This window comes from Patagioenas fasciata, chromosome 9 (genome assembly GCF_037038585.1).
Source record: "Patagioenas fasciata isolate bPatFas1 chromosome 9, bPatFas1.hap1, whole genome shotgun sequence".
Classification (NCBI taxonomy): domain Eukaryota; kingdom Metazoa; phylum Chordata; class Aves; order Columbiformes; family Columbidae; genus Patagioenas; species Patagioenas fasciata.
In genome coordinates this window covers 25069246-25090307 of record NC_092528.1, presented here as the reverse complement: position 1 = coordinate 25090307, position 21062 = coordinate 25069246, and the positions used below count along the sequence as shown (strand labels likewise).

Here is a 21062-nt window from a genome sequence, read left to right as displayed (position 1 = left end):
AGTTCCTTAAACAAACCTTCAAACCCCTCAGATAGGACTGACCCCCATTGCTCAGTGATCAGCCTTTGCAGTCTGCAGTCTCTAGCAATCGGAAAAAAGCTTCTGATTTTGTTGAAACCTCTTTATCAGACTTACCCTCCTTTAACTCTCGATCTGGTTTTGGCATGGGTTTCTTTGCAAGGGACAGCCGGGGCCCATCCTCTGGTTCACTGCTAATACTTGATGGGACACTGAGGAGCAAGAGAGAGAAGGAACATCACGACTTTGGACACAGCTCTCCACTTCTCAGAACTGCACTGTTTTGCACCCTTCAGAAACCAATACCTGAAAAAAAAAGGGCATACTGGTACTTTGTACAAAAGTCACAACCATAAAAGCAGAAGCCCTCACCCTGTCCTGTGGCAAATCATATTTTTCTGGTAATGGAACCAGGAGTTTCCACCAGCAAAGCACAAACACCAACAAATCCGAACATCAACCCTTGCCTTATCAACCAAGCTCCCTCTAGATCACCACTGGTTTTAAAGCACTCAGCTAAAATAAGGTGCTTGTGGGAATGTTTGTAATGATAAGGAGCAAAGTGCCTTAATACAACCATGACGGTGTGCTGAGGTGGATGGGCAGCACCCCCCAAGTGGCAGGCTGGTACCCCATCACGGGCACACCACCTCCATTCCAGTTCAGGGACTGGTGAAGCTGTGGGCTCAGCTGGGGCAGGCGGTAGCTCACCTGTGCTCATCCTGGCGGGCGCCATACCTGTTCCAGTAGTTCTGCAAGAAAAGAGAGACGTTGTGTTCCAAAAATTAACATTCCAGCCAAAGCCAGGGAACTACCTGCTCTGCCTCGCACCCTGGGACAACAGCCAGCATCGCTGGTATGGATCCATCCCACACAACTTTGGGCAATTGCCTGGGGTCATCAAATTGAAAATGTAACCCCAACCCAACTGGCATCATATGAGGAGTACAGATGGAGTTCAGCTTGTCCAGCCTTCTCTGAGACACAGCCAGACACCACGGCAGGAGAGCTGCATCTGCTTGTCCTTCACCCCAGGAACATCTGCCTGCCCTGCTTTGCCATCACCATTTTCCCATAGGGAACAAACCAGGCCAAGACTGAGCTCCTGAGTCACCTACACGGGACTTGCTTTATAGGCAAGGAGATGGGGGAAGCTGGTCCTATAGCTGTGAACTCCTAAATGTCCTTGCCACAGCAGACCCAGGCATTACCGGCTCTGTGTAGGTGTATCCAAGGCCGGCCGCAGCCACCTGCAAGAGGTGAGACTCCAGCTTATGGCGCCGCAGCAACATTTTTGCTTCCTGAAAAGAAGAGGAAAAGGGGAGTAGTTGCACATGTAGCTTTCATAAGACACAGACAATGCACCTCTGCCTCAAGAGGAGTTTGCTCTTCATGCAACACTGCAGACTCCTCTGTGGAGAGAGATGCCTGGTTCATGCCTTAGAGCAATGCTGGACACAGGGCTGAGGCTTCCACTACATCACAGAAGGGGAGCATTCACCAACTCATTTGGGAAGCCTGAAACCCCAAAATACATGCCCATAGCTGGCAGAGGGTGCTGAGCACCTTGGAAAGCCTCTAAATATCTGGGTAAGAGGCTGCCCAGGGAAGCCCCAGCTGCAGAACAGGAGGCAGGTTGAGGCTGGTGGAGCAGGGACCTGGGCTGTGCCGTGGTTCCCCACCTGCAATGCAGAGCCCAGTGGTGGGTGGGTTGCAGTGTCACAGCCTGGGACACACTCAGGGCACTCGGATAGGGACCACAAAGCACAGCCACCTGAAACCATCCATCAAAGGGCTTTTTTGAATGAAAAAAATTGTAAAGAAAACACTGGGGTTTCTCCTAGAAAGTTACTTTGCAAAGCAAAAACCAATTATTTTTTCTTTTACAGAAGACTTCAAAACATTAGAGACAATGAAATCTTTTTATTTTCCTATATTCATTTCGTGAGAAGAAACTATAGTTGTTCTTGTTTATTGTTTCCCTTTTCTTTGTAGTATTTTACCAAATGCACACTGATTTTCTTGGAAATCAAGGAATTCCCAAGGGAATGGAAAATATAATTCCTGCCTAGTCTCTGCTTATGGTGCAAGGGGAATGAGCCTCAGCAGGGCTGTGATGGGACGAGAGGAATTTCTCCTCTTCAGCATTGTGAGAATGGCAGCCCCAGGGCTGCAGATAAAAGCTGCCCAGACCAGAGAGGAAGCCTGTCCTGCTGGATGACTGACCACACACTGTTTGGTTGTTTGACCCCAGCCTAACCCTGTGATAGCAAAGCTACTCCCTGCAGAACAGGCTGAGCACTGAACTGCAAGCTCAGTGATTTGAGAGTAACACTGACATCCCAACCTTCTCCTGGGAAAATATTTCTTAGCCCTCTCTTAACAGAGGTTGCCCTCTTCTCAGTGCTGCATTGCATTCTTCCCCCATGTCTCCTCTGGAGCATTGAACGAGAGGAGGGTTTATGTTGTTGAGACATTCGGTCATCACCCTCCCTGCCCTTGCTTGCGCTTTGCTAAGCTGAAGTCCCCATTTAAAGAAGATCCTACCCTTGAGCTTCCTCCCCACACCAGTGATTCTGGATTTGCACCCAGACAATGAGCACTGTGCGCTAGTCCAGCACCTCCACATCTGTTTTCAAAGTGGTCCTACTGTGAGAAAGTTGCTAAGTTGCTTTTATTTCCAGCTGATGCTTTTCCTGGAATCATTGAATCATTTTCATTGGAAATGACCTATAAGATCATCAGGTCCAACTGTTAACCTTGCACTGCCAAGTCTACCTCTAGACCATGTCCCTGAGAACCTCATCTACATGTCTTTTAAACTTCTCCAGGGATGGTGACTCCACCACTGCCCTGGGTAGCCTGTCCCAATGCTTGACAACCCTTTCTGTGAAGTTTTTCCTAATATCCAATCTGAACCTTCCCTAGGGTAACTTGACGTCATATCCTCTGATCTTGTCACTTGTTACCTGGGAGGAGAGACTGACACCCTCCTTGCTTCAACCTCCTTTCAGGTAGTTGTAGTTAAAGTCTCCCACCAAAGACTCTCACCTTCCTGGGTTTGATGGTGTCTGGATCCATCGTACCTTCCAAGAGGCCCTCGTAATAACGAGCGTTCTCCAAGACATCTTCATCATCCGGGTGGAAGAGGAGGTAGGACTTGGCGCACTCCAGGGCTTTCACATAGTCACCAACTGGGAGGCAACACAACAGTTGTCAGGGGGGGCAGAGAGGGACACAGCCCCAGCTCCTCATCAGCTGAAGAGTGAGCCCAGCACTTCACAAGGCTCTTTTGATGCAACTTTGTTTTAACCACTCCATTTCACTTGCAGGGAAACTGAGGCACAGAGGGACAACTTCTCTGCAGTCATGCACAGGTTGGAGGGCATCCAAATTGGATCCAACTGCATTGGCAGCATAGGGATGCTGCCTGGTAGCAAACTGCCTCTCTCCTGTACAGCACCTCTCAGGGCTCTGCAGGGTTTTACCCACCGCGTTAAACCTCTAGTTGGGCAGGGGAATAAGAAAGCCTGTACACCACACACAAAACATTGCTGACTCCTCCAGCTTTCTTCCCATTGCACTGATGAATAAAGAAGCTTTGGGTTTGAGTAGCAATTTTGACCCTCCCACATTCTGCCCTTTTCAGGAAAGAGCCCTTAGCACAAGCCTGACATAGCAAAATTCTGCCTAGATTTTATGTAACAGAACATAATAAAATGCCATATAGGACCACACAATTGAAAATATTTTATAGTCCTGCCAACTCCTGATATTTTGCAATGTTGCCAACCCCTGAAACTTTACTGTGAATCTTAAAATATTTGGTAATTAGCAAAAATTGTCATCTTGAGATAAGCTTAGGCTAACTTGTGTACCTGTACCTGCAGAAAATGTATCAGTTGGTTTCAGAAAATGAGAAACCTATCAATCCCCCGAACTTTAATATCAAAAGGCAAATGAAAGTGCCATAAAAATAAGCATGATTTAAAGAATAATAATGTTTAAGCTAAAGGCTGGGCTTTTAAAACATGACTGATGATTTAAAACACTTTTACAAAAATACTTAATTGCATTTCAGTCAACCTGAAAGGAAAAGGACTTTTGAAGAGACAATTTCCAATGTCCTTTTCTTCCTGACTATTTCAGACCATGTCACTGGATCACAGTAGCACAGACATGTGGAAATATCCTGATTTCCACATGAAGCAGTTCAAGCCTCTACAAAATGTAACAAAACCCAGCAAGCATTATGAGGAACACAAAGACAGCCCTTACCTCTGTAATAGGCAAACTGCAAGTAGTCATAATGGAGGGGAAGGAAATTTTCAATTGGTGAGATACGGCCTGACCGTGTGGCGAGTTCTCGGACACAGTCATGTTTGCAAGCCAGGACTTGCATGTAGTGATCTGCCAAGAAAAGAAGAAGAAAATGATCTGAACTGAGAAAGACAGTGATGGTGCTGAGATGAGGACAGATAGAGGCTAAATCTCCCCAACTGAAGGACACGCAACTCACACTGTCCTGGTCCAGCAGGCTACTGTGCACCCAGAGAAAAAGCTCATGATCCTCTCAAAGCAAATGGAGAGTTGCAGTCACGTTTTTGCCTCCCTTGAGAAATGCCTTTGTCCTTCTGTCAAACTGCAGGGGGAGCTTGAGCATCTCTTTTGTGTGTTGGGAGCTGCTGCTTCTGCCCAGGAAAGCCAGATGGGTGCAGGGACATGCAGGTGACAGGTGGTTCTTCAACTCCAAGAGCCAAACCAAAGGGGAGGACACCCACAAAGCAAGTGGAGATGTGAAGACAGAGTGGTCACACATGCTGCCACATCAAATTCATCTCCACACTGCCTCCCTTCAGCTCATCTTTAATCCCCTCCTTTCTGCAGCAAAATAGCTCCTGAGGGCACAGGGAGGTGTAGGCAAGAGGGGATGGTACAGATTTCAAGCACAATTGAGCAAGGTGCCTGCGCTGTGTGACCGAAAGGTCTAAGGTCCAAATATTGGCTGCAAGATCCCCATGTTTGCTGCTTCTCAAAGATGAGATATCTCCCAAGGAAATGCAAGCACGTGGTAAACATCTGCCATTAGCAAGGTTTCTTAATTGGTGGGAGCCCACAATATAGGCGTTGTATCAGCTGTACAGTTTTGAAGCCAACGGTGACATATGATTCCAGTTTGGAGCCTTTGCTGCAATATACTTACAAATCTACTTACTTGCTCTGTCTCTGTACACCATTAAAAACTTTAAGAAACAAACACAGGCTTGGAAAAAAAAAAAACATGTGCTCAGCTACCAAAGCATTTCTCAGAGCTGCCAAAAAATCAGCCTGAGTAATTGGTGATGAAATCAAGTGGAAACTCAAAACAGTTCCCATTTGCTCTGGGCAGGTAGTCTGGGTAGTTATCTGATTTACCATACACATCCAGAGTATTACATTAAGGAAAGAAAGAATGAAAAGGACATAAATATTTTTGTTGTAATTTAAACCTACTTAAGCATCCTAGATCTGGGTTAATTCATCACTGAGAAGTACTGCTTTTTCTTGGTACTGTCAGGGTGCCCTAAAAACAGGCTATATAAACTGCAATCAATCCACTGAAATGCATCTGTCCCTAGAGTGGAGAGGTGAGAGCATTTCAGCCCCACACAGCAGCACAGCAATCCACCCTGGGACTGAAAAAAGAAATCAGTTTTGAAGAAACTTAAACTCTCTTTTCTCAGTGTATTGGTGTTCCCACTCCCTGCTGAAACATCTGAGGCTGAGCATCCTTGGTCTGGGGATAATGGCTGGATTAAGCTGTCCCATAACAAACATTCCCTCCATTCCCTATAGGAAAGCAGTTGCACTATGCAGATTATTTGCCACCGTGTGCCCTCACCTCCCTGTTTCTTTGGCTGTCTGAACAACCCTGGCTTTTGGAGTTGCTATTCCCAGGCACACCATTTGCAGAGACCATTTGGCTTGTTCTCCCTCCCAGGTGATGTGCTGGGTGACCACCACACCATGACCACGTCTGTGTTCCTCATGGACTGGTATAGAAACACCTTCTCTGCTCACTGGGACTGCACTTGACTTGCACAGCACAAAAATAATTTAACAAAGACCAAAACCTGTTCAATGAGCAGCAGCTTTCAGTAAGAAGGAAGGTTGGTCTCCTTTGCCACTGAAGGCTGCTCTCTTGGAGGGCTTGAAATGGCCATTGGTACCCTGTTCACAGCTTTAAAAGCAGACATGAGCAGCTGACATCTATACCGGTACCAAGTCAGCCCTTACAACATTTCTCTTTTTTTTTGCATGGGTGAATAAAGCCAACAAAGGCAGCTTCCCATCCAGTATGTTGGTGGTTTCTCATCTTGGTCATTTTAACTAGATTTCCTGTCTTTACAGAAACAGAATTACGCAAAACCAAAAAACAATCTGCATCTGAATGAGGTATTTTCCACACAAGAAGCAAAACGCCAGAGCTTGATGCAGCTCCAAGATCATGAGCAGATAAATAAGATTTCTGTCACCAAACAAACCATAATTTATTGCTCTTCTTTCCCTTACGACTAATTAAATGTAATCTCATTTCTACTGAGAATGAACCATTTTAATCCCCTCTGGCTCAGAGCCACCCATGCAAATGTGAATATTACTTCGCAATGTTCAGTTATCTCCAGAGATTTCAATGAAGATCATAATTAGGTGGGCCTCCGCTAATGACAAATCCATCCCTTTGGACAGGGAGGAAATCTACGTTCTGAGCCTTTTTGGCAACTTTCCTGACCATCTGGAGCATGGCCAAGAGGACTCAGCTGCTCTCTTCATATGCACTGAAAAAAAAGAGAAAATATAAACAGGGGCCAGCAATGTCTATATTCCAGTGAGGTACATGAGACTGCGTACAGGGGGAAACCGAGGCAGTTTATGTTAAAGCACGTATACTTCCAGCTATTACAGAAATCTGAAAATGCTCCACACATCTGGAAAGGCAATTCTTCCAGAGCAGCTTCCATTCAGGACCAAAATAAGAGGTTCTACTTCCCTGTCCTCTGCATTTACATCTTCTGGCCTTACAAGTGCCTCCTGCAGTGCGACTCACCAGGACCAGCGATGGAAGGGAAGACACTTCACCAATTCCAGCCAAAGGCCCAAACTCAATAATGGAAAACATTCCAGGGCCAATGGTGGGAGCCCTAAAGACACAAAAAGATCTCACCTGCAATAGCTTCGTAGAGACCAGCCTTATATTCCAGATACTCATGCTCCTCAAATTTCTGCGGTCCCTCACACATGATCTGGCAATCTGCATCCTCAGAGTAGTACCCTCTCAATGCACGCTCCAGTAAGTCAATGGCCAGCTCAAACTCCTCCTTGTCATAGTGCCTTACCCCAGCACTGTAGTCCTCCTGCAAAGTAGATACGCAGAAGACAAGACTGTGAACAATCTATGGTGCTTGGACCACAGCATCCTGCCCTTGCCAACTGCAGGTGATTTTCAATAAAAGGTACGAGCAGGCAGGGGCAGAACAACCTCCCCTGGTACCTACCACATGTAAGTGGTTGTACTAAACCACATTTAAGCCATCAATGGACTTCTGGACCAGTGGAACCTCGTAAACCTGCATAAATGCCGAAGTCCTCCATACTTAGGGCACGCTCAGTGCCACTCTTGGATTATGCATTATGTGACAAACCACTCCTTTTCCCTGTTTTAGCCCTCCTATCCACCAATGCTGAATGCCAAGGGCAAAGACCGCACATGACCTAGGCAAATCTATCTTAGAACCTCTGCTAATTACACCAAATTGCCACTTCTCCTTCCTTGTGTCTTGTGAAACCAGAAAGTTGGGGGTGGCCCTAGCATTTGTGTTGGCCTTTCACTTTGGGAAGGTAGGAAGAGCTGTCACTCTTCTGCCTGCCACCCTGCACCCTCACCAGCAATCACTCATGTGCATGTACCCTGCCCAGGTGGGACAACCCAGCTCAAAAGAAACACACAGAAGTCAAGATCTGTCTGTCAGTGTCCAAGGAGGCATCCATCAAAGCTGCCTGTTGGTGGGTGTTCACAGCCACAGGTGACCCCAGTGTTCTCTGAAGAGAGGAACTGGTTTGGGGATGTAGCCATCAAATAAAGATCAGAGGGTGCCTTCAAAAAGCAGGAGCTGGTTTGCCTTAAAGAAGAGTACTGAAAGAGGGAGTTTGTTTTCCTATATTGTAATATGGACCTTGGCAAGAATCCCCCCATTCATAGATGATACTCTCTTGGCTTCCTAAATCTCTTCTCTTCACACTGCCTGACATTTAACCTGGGTACTTCTTTAGCTCAGACTCACCATGTGCTGCCTGGCCTCCCGGTCAACCAAGCTAACTTTCCCTGCTGTGTTTTTGTAGTTCTCGATGTCCTGCTGTATCTCCATGTGCTCAGGGTTTGCCATGAAGAAGGTGTGAGCTGCATTTGCTGCCTCCTCCAGCTTGTTCATCTGTAACAAGATAAGAAAGACCACAAGTTGGTGATGTAGGACAGTGAACACAGCAGTTTATGCAGTACACTCTGACACCTGTACCCCTGACACCCTTTTGACATCACTGGACTGCACAATGATGGGATAACCAAGGAAAACCTGAATAAAGAGGCTAAAGAAAACAGCTGAAGTGAGAAGAAAGCCCAGCGCAAGGGAAATCAGAAGAGCTGGAGTTCCTGAGAGCCAGACAGGTCATTCATCTGTCTGCAATGTGGTCTGTTGGTGACAGGGTCCAGCTTGTTTTCCAGCTGCACATCCTCTGAACTCAGCCACTCTAACCCTCTGCACAGTGCGATGCAGAGAGATGCTCTCATGAGATATGAGATGGAGAGAGGAGGGGAAAGCAGGTGATGAGACTGCTCTCCCTACAAGCCTTGGAGGCTGAGCTACAACCAGGCTAAGGGCTTCTGCTTGTAAATGGAGACTCGGGACCATTTATTAAGGTCAGCTGTGCACAGCTGCAAAAGGCCAGACTCTACTGATAGTAGCAGCGATATGAAGAGTTTTAACAAGTCACTTCAGATTTAGAGATTCAGAACTGAGACTGAACAGTAGTTTCACCCTGGAGAAAGCCTTGTAAACAAACAGAAATTCTAGTGCTAAACACACCTACAGCTGCTTCCAGTAGTACAGGGAGAAGGACAGATGTTCAGGTGACACATCTGCATGACCTAACAGGTCATCCCTGACATATGATTATCTTCAGAGATCTGGCTGAACTGAACAATACCCTGTCCGCAGGTTGCTTATTGCCTTGGCAAATGTGTTTTCAACCACCTGCACATCCAATATCACATGAACTCCTGCTGAATCTAGTGGGATTGATATCTCAATGAAATCATGGGGGCTTCTCCTTGAGGGATGCCCCCGAGTACGTACATCCTATGGCAATTTTGCATATGTTGCTTGTGAAAGTTTTGTGGGGAAATACTAAGGGAAAAAAAATGCAAAGGATTTGTGCAGCTCACTCAGTTGCACCAACAGGATGGCATAAAGTCGTCTTTTATGCCAAGCGCTGCTCTGAGTGGGAACAAGAGCAGGGGAAGAGCAACAGCTTCAGTTCAGCTGGATAAGGAGAGTCCCCCTGGAAACACCGAGCCCACACCAAATCATTTGACAAATCTGTTCCTATTTTGAAAGTGTAGCTGTCTGACTGCATTAATAAAATACTTCAGTTGTTTAACGGGCAGAATGATGCCTCCTTTCCTACTGCACGTAAAGTTTGGCAAGATTCAGGCAAATACAGGGTGAAGACACACATTATTTTTGCGAGGTAACCTTTCCCAATGATGAAGAAGGAGTGTGATTTAGCTGTGAAGGAAGCAGCCAGTGCCCTTTGAATCTCCATGCTCAAATACAATTTCCAAGTGGCAAACGCTGTAACAGGTTTCCTTTGGCTTTTCCTCAAAACAAGGTGGAATTAGAAAGTGCAGCAAGCTGCTGAAAACAATTTTGGCATTAAAAACACAGGATGGATGGATGGATAGAGATAGATAGATGGATAGATGCATAGATAGATAGATGGATAGATGGATAGATGACTAGATGGATAGATGAATAGATGGATAGATGAATAGATGGATAGATGAATAGATGGATAGATGAATAGATGGATAGATGATGGTGATTGGGAGCCCAGCTTAAAGGTGAGGGATGCAGGATGATGCAGAGCATACTGAGACACACGCTGAACCTCCCAGCACACAGTGAATCCCCCAGAGAAGCACCCAGTGCTTTCATCTGTGCTCTGGGGCTGTTTAGATAAGTAGGAGTGCAAACACAGTCTGCAGAGCAAACAAAGGGACTACCCTGAGTCAAACTGGTGACAAGTGGAGACATCACAGCTGTTGGAAATCACTGGCTGAGTTTGTCAGGGATGCTTGAGTGATTCTGAGAGGGAGACACTGAATGGGACCAGACACACAAATCTACCAGGGGATTTGTGAAACTGGCACTCTTACATCAGACGAGCCGTTCCCACGTCGCTTGCTGGAGCATGGAGACGTTTTGAATGCAGGTGCCTAGATACATTAAGACCTTTTGGAGGAAAAGCCTGGCCATTGCTGCCAGCCAGAGCCACACCAGGCAAGCACTCTCCTAAACCCTGTCTGCTGCTCCAGCACAGCCAAAATTGCTTGTGTGGTTCCAAGAAAAGCCAGGGCAGAGCTGGCCGAAGAACCACGCGTGAATACCTCCAAAAGGAAGATGAAAGCTCTGGTCAGACGGCATCTCAGACCTCTCCCCAGATCTGCCCTTTGAACACCAAAGCACTGCTGTGCTGCAGTGCCCACAGAAACGCAAATAATTTGGCTTGTGTAAGCTTCAGAAGTTTTTCAGGATTAGCTCTGTGCTGACAATGTATGATGTGAAGCCAGCTTTTACTGCAAAAACTATGTCTACTCTAGTCTTTCACTTTAAGTTTTCCTAAGGACACCACTACAGAATAATCCCTTGGCTTCCCCACAGGTGAGCAAAATGACTGCAAGAAATTTTTATCGTGGACAGAACAAAAAAGCCCCAAACCCCTTCAGTGTAGAAATCTTTTTCTCTTTTTTTTTTTTTTTTTAAAAGAGACATTCATATTCAGAAACATACATCCCATCCTGATAAAGCTTATCTCAACATAATCCCATCCTGGAAAAGCTCATCACAGCTGGGCAGCATCTGATACAGGATAAAGGACCAACTAGAGCATCTCATGATGGGAATTTTCAAGTCATGTTGTGTGCAGGTGGGACTGCTGCTGCAGTTGGTAATTAGAGAGGTGGAGATGGGGCAAGAGGTTTGTTGGAGACACATTAGCTGCTGACCTGATCCAGGCGGCTGCCATTAAGCCACTATTTGAGCTGCTCAGGGGAATCGCGTTCTTACATACCACAGATTTCTATTCACAGGCAGCATCCTGCTTGTGCAAACTTAAGAGGAACCAAATGCATCTCATCCAGGGAACTGGTCCTTCGAGATGCGTTGCAGTAGTCTGTTGTTGGACATTCTCTTTAGAAAGCTGTCAAAAATTGTCACAGATCCTAGGATGGGTTTAGTTATTCCTGGATAAAATCCACCCCTGTAAGATAGGAAGAGTCTGATTTCTAGACACAACAGAAAATCCCTTTTCCATGCTTGAAAAAAGGTTCACACTGTGTCTAGTCCTACTGGCTCTTTGCAGCAGAGGTGACCTTTGGATTTTGCTAAGTGGACTCAAAGTAGAACATTTCAACTCAACATTTTTCAATTTATCATGTCCCATATTTGCCTTAGAAACATTCAAGTAACACAAAGAAGCCAACAGCTGCTAAGTTTTGGGGACTTTTTAAGTGGATGTGTGTATATAAAAGCAAATTCCTAACTGGTAAGACATGTTCAGAGACTAGCACTGACATTAATTATGAAACACTCTGGGGAAACTTTTGCCAAAACACTCTGAATTCACAAGGAGCAGGATATTTTGGTGTTTAAAGGTCTGGGCTGGGACTCAGGACACCTGGACTCAGTTCCTGGCCCTGTCTCAATCTCACTGTGCAGTCACTGGAAAAAAACATTTTGTTTTCTTTGTGCCTGATTTTCCATTGTTTTAAAAGGATAACAATAAAAATAATAGTGTTTCTCCCACAGGGTAATAACTTTGTTTATTTAGATGGCAAGCAGTTCAGGGACCATAAGCATATGAGAGCATGAAACACAAGGAGATTTTGATCTTTGTGCAACCATCACTGAGTGAAAATGAGCAAGGAAAAAATGACAACTGTAAAAGCACAACCGTAGTATATGCTCTAAGGTCTGCTTGTTCACCCCACTGGAATGAGATCGCTGGACTACCGCTGCAGCTTTGCATCAAACCCCATGTATTTTGGCCAGAGAGGACACACAAAATCAGAACATGAGCACTGAAAGAGCCCTGGGAACACCCTGTCCATTTTGGTCTTACCATGCCAACAGCTAGAGCCAAGAAGGGGAAAATACAACATTCAAGTGCTTCTGGGTTTTGATGCTGAAAAATATTTGTTTTCCTCATTCGAATGTTAGGGGTGTTTCTTTTTACAGAAAAACAGAAATATTATTTTAAGCGGCAAAATCCCAGATTAAAGAATTTCTGCAAATTGCAAATGCTCAGTTTCATTCCCATCTGGGACTGTGCTGGCCTGGACTTCAATGGACTGCCACTTCCAATCTGCAGTAGGGACTTGAATTAGGAAGGCGGTTTTAATCAGAGCATTAGACAGGACCAAACATGGGCTGGAGAAAGGACCTTGAGTAAATATCTTGAGCATCACTATACAATTGATGCCAATTCTCATTTATAACAGTTGAGAAAATCCTTTGTGGTGCTTTCATAGGCTGCATGATGAAACATAATGTAACATTTACAGTCTCTTAATAGTTCATCATCATTCTTGTACCTGTAAAATCACACATCAGCCAGCAAACTCCATGTTGAGCAATCTAATTTGTACCTGTAAGCCCACTGTCACCAACTTGCTGTGGTGAGGAAACAAACTGTCACACTGGAATATGTCTGACTTGCCGTTTGATTTTATCATCACTTCAGCTGCTGTGTCTCTCAAAGAGAAAACCAGGATTCACCTCATCGCTAATGCCCACCCAAAAACAGCTCAGACTGGCTCAGCCCCATGTGCAGGCATGTGCTCTGAATTCACACTTGCCCTCGCTATTTGGAGATGAATGAATTCTGACCAAAGCTTCCCTCATGCCAAGATGCTCAGCAAGCTTGCACAAGCCCCTGGCCCCTTCCCTAGGGGATACACCACACAGCAGCACCGTGGTTTTAGCTACAATTTCAGTCCTTCAAGTTTGCTCCCTGGTGCTTGGCAGTGTGGATAACAAAGTGGAACAGGCATCGTGCCAGCTCTGTGAGAGGAACATTGCACAGATATACAGTCTGTTCTTGCAGCCTGGGGCATGGTGCACCGTACCAGCGGCACTTTGCTTATGTTAACACTGACATAGTGCTGTTTATGGGAGGGAAGCAGCTGTGGCCAGAAGATCTACAGGTTCTCAGGTGCTCCCAGCTGACCCTGCAGTTTTCATGGCAAAAACAAGGATAAAAGAGGTCCAAAAGTCGAAGGATTTTAGAGAGAGTATAGCCAAAGCAATATCTATTCTGACTGCTGGAGATGTGAGGTCACAGGACACGATATAATCAAGACCTCAGACTACTACTGACAATGAGTTCCCATTTCATTGAACATATTATCAGGTATTGGCAACTGTCATGCATTCATGCAACTGTTGTAATCCAGCCTGTTTCTATGTTAAAGTATCTTCAGCATGTAAGACATAGTTTGAATTGAAACTTTTTGGGGAGGGAAAGAGAAGGAAGGCTTATACACTGGAAAATGTGTAAGATCCATCAAAACCACAGCATTTCTTGCTGTGCCAAGACTGGATCTACCTGCACATAACCTCCATTAATTGCTGAGTGCATGAGCCTGGCATGGAGCTTGTGAGAAAAAATTTCATTCATTTGGCTGACCTAGAAAGCAAAGTCCCAGACCTTCAGACAGCTCTTGGTTTGCTGAACAGATATTGGTTTTTTAAACTTTTCCATAGCTCCAATGCTGCTGTGTTGTATCAAAGGCTTAGTGCACTGGGCTCTGCAGAGGAGGGAGGCTCTGGAGTCAGTAAGCACAGATAACAAGAGAAATAAAAGGTTCAGTGTCATGAAGAATTAATCTCGTTGTGTCTATGCAGAGCTTACTGCCTTGGTGAGTATAAGCAAGTAGAAGTGAAATGGCTATAAATAGCATGTGACCTCACCTCAACTATTTTATTATTGCAAATAGAGAAGGAAGAAATTCTCCAGAGAAGTTAATCAGGAAAATTTCCCTCTGCTGGTGGGATCCCACATTCACAGAAAGATGCTTGAGCTGCCTGTAACCCACAACAGCACCCACTGACCCCTCAGAAACACTAAAATCAGAAAGCAAGGCAAGCATATGGCAGAAGAGGGCCTTAGCCAAGTGTAGGGAAAAGGTACCAAGCGACGGAGATGTGAAGCAGTGTTTGAGTTCATTAACACACCATCCCTTGCTCTCCAAAGAGTTCACCCGTTCCTTGTATTCCAACTTAAGATAAGTAGGATTGGTCCCTTCTACTGGTTACTAGTGCTACGGGGGGCAGTAGCGATGCCTTCCTGGAGGCTCCACATGCATCTTTTCAGAGGCCTTCTCCATTTTCAAAATGCAGAAAACCTCTAATGTGCTTGGGACAGTTCCCTTCAGATCACCCCAGCACACCTCACTGTGTGCTGCTGCTCACCAGTTGCTCTGGTAGACCCAAATCCAAAACAGAAGAAATTTGGAGAATTGGCACAGAGAAGAGTTCTCATGAGAAAGGAAACTTGGGAAGGATTTGGGTTCTTTTGTTATTCCAACAAGCAATTTTTCAGTACACAAACATACGCAGATTGGTAGGTACATGGTCAAAAGAGCTGACTAGACGTTGAATTAGTCTCCGGAAAGTGGCAGATACTTGGAAATTTAAAACAAAACAGAAAAAACCACCTAAATATTCTTCATGGAACAACTTTTTTCAATTAACCAGGAGGGAAATCAGATTTCCTAATGAATCTCTCACTTGGGCCATGCTGGTAGTATTTTACGTAAGTGTACACATGTATACGCCAAGCAGGCTGCACCCTCTATCTGAAAAGGTCAGTTTGGTATTGAGAAAGCAAATTAAACTGAGACACTTTCTTCCCTCCCTGACACACTACTCTTAAACTGTTCCCAGGCACATAAGGATGAGGATTTTCACACGTTTCTGGCTGTGCATTGTGTGCTTCTGTGCGCACGTGGGGTAACAAATGCTGCACAAGGAGCAGGGAATTACTCAATAGCAAGTGACTTACAAAACCACTTCCCAGCAGGAAGGACTATTCCCACATAAATCTCGAACACATTGAGGCATTGTAGGATTCATCCGTTGAGGAAGCGATGGGAACTGTGTTTGTGTTTACTGAACCTCCCATCTGATTGTGAAAAACACTCCAAGCCAGATTTTGTCCTGTGTAAACACTCAGTTCTGTGTAACTTACTCTGATGACAGCTGAGTTGTGTGTGAAACATTTTCAACAGGGAAAAGTTCCTAGAATATGCAGTGTGGGCTCTCCCAGCAAAATAAACAAACAAACAACACACCACAACCGAAACAAACAAACTAACTAACTAACTCACTCCAAAAAATACCCCTAGAACTGGCTTTTTAAAGCTTAGGCAAGAAACCCCTTGTAGATGGGATTCTTTCCTTCATGGCAGCACATGACAGCTGTGATCACAGACAGTACCTGGATTTCAGAACACTATTCTGTACAAAGGAAAAAAAAAAGTGCCTTCTATCAGCAGAGAGCTGGGCAGTTGTCCCCCTCCCTCCAGCTGCAAACACAGAACCACACTGCCAGTCTGTGATGCAAAACAGCCCGCACCCTGGACCACAGGAGGGCTCTGAGCAGCTCCTCCAAAAGCCGTCTCTGTCTGGAAATGAGCTCCTTTGCTATTTCTACGGATACTAGCACAATCTGAAGGCTAAGTAAGAGCTTCCCTTATAATTTTCCTTGGAAAAGGTGGGATGTACTCAGCCTTCAGCAATTGGTGCAGATGGTTACCCATGAGGCTCCTACATCCAGTTTTTCTCCATCAGATAATTAGAGATGAGATAAGTAGCATGGGAGAAGCAACACATCCACTAATGGCAACAAGCAGAGCTAGATGCTAAAAGGTCTAAAGCCAGCCAGGCTTTCCAGAGTGGAGGTTTTCTCATTCGTGTCTTTCCTCCTGTTGTCACAGCATTCCTGTGACAGCCCCAGTCATTGCACACCTGGTAATGTATCAGCCAAGGATTAGTCCATGCATTTTAAGCTAATAAAATTGAGCAGCTGGAAACAAGCAGTACGTGACTATCCCCTCCTCATGGACCACCAGCAATAGTCCCATTGGCCACAGCCTGTTAGATGAATAATGAGCTTTCATTTGATATATTGACAGAGAAGCAGGTGGTCCACTGCAGAGCGCCTCAGAAATACCTGGTAGGAGAGAGGTGAATGTTGCTAACCCTGCTGGCAAGAAGCGAGGAAGCCCTTTGTCTGTGAAGGGAGGAAGGTCAAGGCTGGAATGCTTCAATCTGATTAAGGCTAAAACTGTTCACCTACTTTTAGGGGAAAACCAGAACAAAACAAACTTGGAAGGCTGTTGAAAGCACTGGGGGGTGCATCATGTAAGCATAAGTCACAGGCAGGCAGGACATTCCCTCTCTAGCAGCAGAGATGCCACAGGAACATAACAATATTCTACATTTCCACAAAGTCTTCCAACCTCAGGAAGCCAAAGGCATTCAATTCGGGCCAGAAACAAAGCAAACTCATCTGTGATTAAAGAATTGAAGTCATGAAACAGAGATAGAATGGGGGATGCTTGGCAGAGGATCACTGAACGGTGCTTTTGCACAAGTATAATCCACAACATAGAGTCATCGTTATGGATGCCAACAGCAGCGTTTATTCTGAGGAGGATGAAGGCCAATGCACATTGCAGCATGTCTCTATCAAAAGACTTCCCATCAGTAAAGGATTTCATTAAAACAACAGCGACACACAACCTCCTCTCCCAATAAGGGGATAAGAGTTATACTCTTCTGATTGAACTGATTAACAAACACTGCACAAATGATGGTGAATAACATGGGGACTGTGCCTGCAAGAATAAGGCAAAGCAGCTTATTCCAGCAAACTTCTGGCCATCAGTACTTCTGCCTGGAAAGGACTGATAACATTTCTCCAATATGTGTGCAAGAATGCAGCAACACAAGTCGAAAACTGGACCCAAAAATAGCAGAACTGTCACATATTCTTTGTTTCCTAGATTCTGTGTTTTTCCTGCTTTTATGTATCTTCCCTCTCTGAGACCCATAAAGCAGCAGCTTTACAGCTTTACAGTTCAGATGTGAATTTTCTCTAGCATGCTTCCTCCCTGGGCATTGCAACTAGTCGAGCTTCACTGGTTGATACCATCAGGCACTGGTTCAGACCAAGCTGTCTCCACGTTGACATCTCTACAGAAGTAATTACCAAAACACTTAAGGAAAACACAAGAGAAAAATCTGAAACAAACAGAAAAATTCTTACAGCAGGAACTTTCCTCTCTTTCCAGGGTTTAGCAGCGGCTCAGCACCTTTAAAAAGAGTCAGACATGATGAGCTGCTGAATGCCCTTTGAGAGCCAAAGTTTCCTGCGTGAAAATGCATATGCTTGTCTGCTGTTACTCAACATCACCCAAACAGCTACGTGTGCCCCTAGAAAACGCCTTTCTGAGAGAACACATGGATTACTCATGAACATCCTGAAGCCAGAACACCACACTGATCTGGTGATAAAATGATAAGCCCTTTTTTGCAGCCTGTTTTTGATGGAAACAGAGTTTTGTCAAGTGGCTTATCTAAACCCTGTCCCAAGCCTGAAGCCTCTCCTTCCCTCTTCCCCTAGCAACAGAAAGTCATCTCCTACAGAAGGTACCATGATTATGGTCAGTTTATTTTATTAATACCAGAAGGTTTGAAAAGCAGAGTGCATAGCCCTGAGGGTGACCTGCAAACAGGACAGTGCTATCTGAGAAAGAGGTTGTTATCTCCCTCTGCCCTGAGCCACTATGGGACAGCAAAGGGAGAAGCAAGCAAACCTTAAATCTGAAGGAGAAAACAGACTCATATCTATGCATCGTCCTCTCACACAAAATCCTTGACAGGCTTCAAGAAAATGGTTTTAGTTACCATGTTTTTTTCCAGACACAATGTTTCTAGAATACCTTTTTCCAAGGCTTGAGTCATAAACCAAAGGATCACCACTCGCAACTGCTGAATGGTTGAAGACCCAATGGTGATGGACGTTAGGGCACTTAATTAAATAAATCATCAGATCACCATCCCAACTCAACAAGCATTTTGCAAAAATTAAAGATCTACAAATCAGAGGTGGGCTCTGTTCACCACAAGTGGAACTGACTGATGCCAAGGGCAAGCAAGCTGAGCTCATGCCTTACGTATCTTTGGAGAAAACTGCCATCCTTGAAAAGAAGCTTCACTGCTGATCTGATAGATTCACCGCTAGTGGGCTGGCATCAAGTCATCGCGTTTACTTTCTGCAAGGAAGCAATGCTTGTAGAGAAAGAGAGGGAAGTGAAAAATACACCCCTATTTCCCCAACATAATCTCAGTTGATCTGTAAAGCAAAGCCTTGCAAACACTATAGACTGCCAAGCTAGTTCAGGCCAAAGGTTCATGTATCCCAGGAACCTTACCCCAGCAGTGGCCAGGGGCGGACTCTCATGGGCAGCTGGTAAGGATGTAGCAGGTACAAATGACACTTCCACACAGGGTATCATTTGCAAAAGCAATAGCTTACAGGCTTCCTGTACCAGGATTTTCCTCTGGACCACTGTGCTTAAAAGCCACTGATGGACCTATCCTCCAGGGAGCTGTGTAATCCTTTCTGGAACACATTTACACAAGCTGCAATAAATAAGGGATTTGGAAGACTTTAAGACCTCAGTGTACTATTTTCAACAGAGTAGAAGTGTGGCTGAGAAAGACCTACCACTAGCATTTGTTAGAGTTTTCAGAAGACATGGGAGCTGCTGCAAAATACACCTGCACATGTCTACCCGCCTGGAATACAAGAGCCATTGCAGCAGCACTGCAAACTTCCTCAGGTTCCTCCAACATTTGTCTCACTAAAACTCAAACCCATCTGATTAAAACAGGGATGGGTTTTCCCACAAAAATTCATCTTATGAAATGAAGGCCGATGAAACAGGGCAGGGAAGGGGCCCCACAGCCTACCCTCTCATCCAGGACACTAAGAGCACATCAAGTCTCAAGGGTGCTCTCCTGGTGGGCAGAATGAGTAAGCTGACGTGAGATGGACTGTTCTGATTTCACAGCATAGTGACTGCCAGACATGTTCTCAGCAACATCTGACCCTGCAAATTCTGGAGGAGAGGTTCTCTTTCTTAAGAGCTTCTGACTGCTGCAGCTGAGCTTGACACATGGAACAAAAGCATGCTGAAGAACTTCATGCACTTCCATCTTCAGTTTATCCAGCACTACTGAAGAAACATGTATTTCATTTGGAGAGGATGCAATTCTACCCTTGTGAATGTGACTCTTACCCTACTCCAGCTCACCAAGCTTTCATGAGCGCTGTTACTAATTCGAGAGAGGAATTACTAGCTTTGAGATAAGAGTAACACCAGTCTTCAGAATGACACCTCCAACACTCAGCCCAGGGGCATGTTATGGGCAGCATCCACTGCTGCTCAGGCTCTCGGTGCAGCTCTAGCATCTCCTCCAGAGTTACACCAGGGTGAATTTGGCTCATGCTTCAGCAAGCGAGGCCACATATCACTGGGACAATTGCCTCCATATATGACACACACATCACAAGTCTCAGCAGGATTTGCTGCTTCTGAAATGAAAACACTTTGCACACTTTCCCCAGCCATGGCTTGGTAATCATTACTAAACACTTATCAACTAGACGGCCTTCATTTCCTGAGAGCCTGGACCTAATTACACCAGAAAACACTCCACTTTTTCTTCAGACACTGAGAAATGTTGGTTTCTGAGCCCTCCTCCTACAAAGTCAAACTTTGCTCTGATTAGTAGAGTGTAAGGGAGGGAAAAAATGCAGCCAAATCTCAAAAGGCAAACATTATTCACAGAGATGCCCTGGCTCCACTCTACATCATTAATAATAACAACAAAATGTCACAGCTATTCCATATCCACTCCCTCCTTTATTAATCTTAGCTGAGCCTTGTGAGGCCCTGCAAAGAGGTATCATTTTCCCCAGCTTGCAGGTAGGAGTCTGATGTCTCATGGCAAATCAGAACCAGATCCCAGGGTCACCAGCTCCTAACGCCATTCTTCAAAGGAGTGAAAAAAGCCCCCTCAGCCCTGTTTCTTTATCAGGACATTCGATCCAGCGGGGGGATGAAGAAGCCTTCGCCAAATGTGCTGCACACAGAGCAGCACTTTCTAATCCCTCCTTTGTGACACAGGGCCAGCTGGGATGTTGATTTACAATTGCTTGCTTGTTAACAGAGCTCAGAATATCACCGTCAAATCAAACTGTTGGTTAATTAGTGTATAAAAGAACCCCTACACATGCACAGTAATGGAGTGTTAATGTCCATAGCAGCAAATCACAAGATCTGCTGCTGCAGCAGCACTGGGTTTACCCTGCCAGCTGCCCAGGAGCTGCCGCCTATCCCAGCGGGCGGCCAAGCAGAAGCTGCAGGTGCTGCATCCAATGGGAGCCACCTACAGCAAACCTGCTTGGGGAAAAAAGGTGAGGAAGACTTGTCTAAGGGGTTATTCTTCCTCTGACCAAGGTTTCCAGGCAGTTTCACTGATCCTATTATCCTGGCTTGGGAAGGAGCCTGCAGAAAGGCAGAGCAGAGCTATGTTGCAGTTTTCCCAGTGCTGCAGTTTTCCCTTCACAAGAGTTAGTGGAACGGCATGGGTGGG

At 45.3% G+C, this 21062-nt stretch overlaps 1 protein-coding gene across 3 annotated transcripts in view; it reads right to left on the bottom strand.

The window, feature by feature from the left end:
* The window catches only part of P3H2 (prolyl 3-hydroxylase 2), a 68055-nt gene that overhangs the window by 5513 nt on the left and 41480 nt on the right, over positions 1–21062 (bottom strand). For all 3 annotated transcript variants that reach the window (XR_011740547.1, XM_071812656.1, XM_065844631.2), the window contains exons 2-8: positions 8340–8486; positions 7223–7412; positions 4297–4428; positions 3070–3212; positions 1230–1319; positions 730–770; positions 136–230 (exon numbers count right to left, since the gene is read on the bottom strand). Coding sequence is in view for 2 of the 3 variants with exons in the window: in XM_071812656.1 (XP_071668757.1) it covers positions 136–230; positions 730–770; positions 1230–1319; positions 3070–3212; positions 4297–4428; positions 7223–7412; positions 8340–8486 (838 nt within the window). In the remaining variant the exon portion in view is untranslated. The remainder of the gene's footprint in view (positions 1–135; positions 231–729; positions 771–1229; positions 1320–3069; positions 3213–4296; positions 4429–7222; positions 7413–8339; positions 8487–21062) is intronic.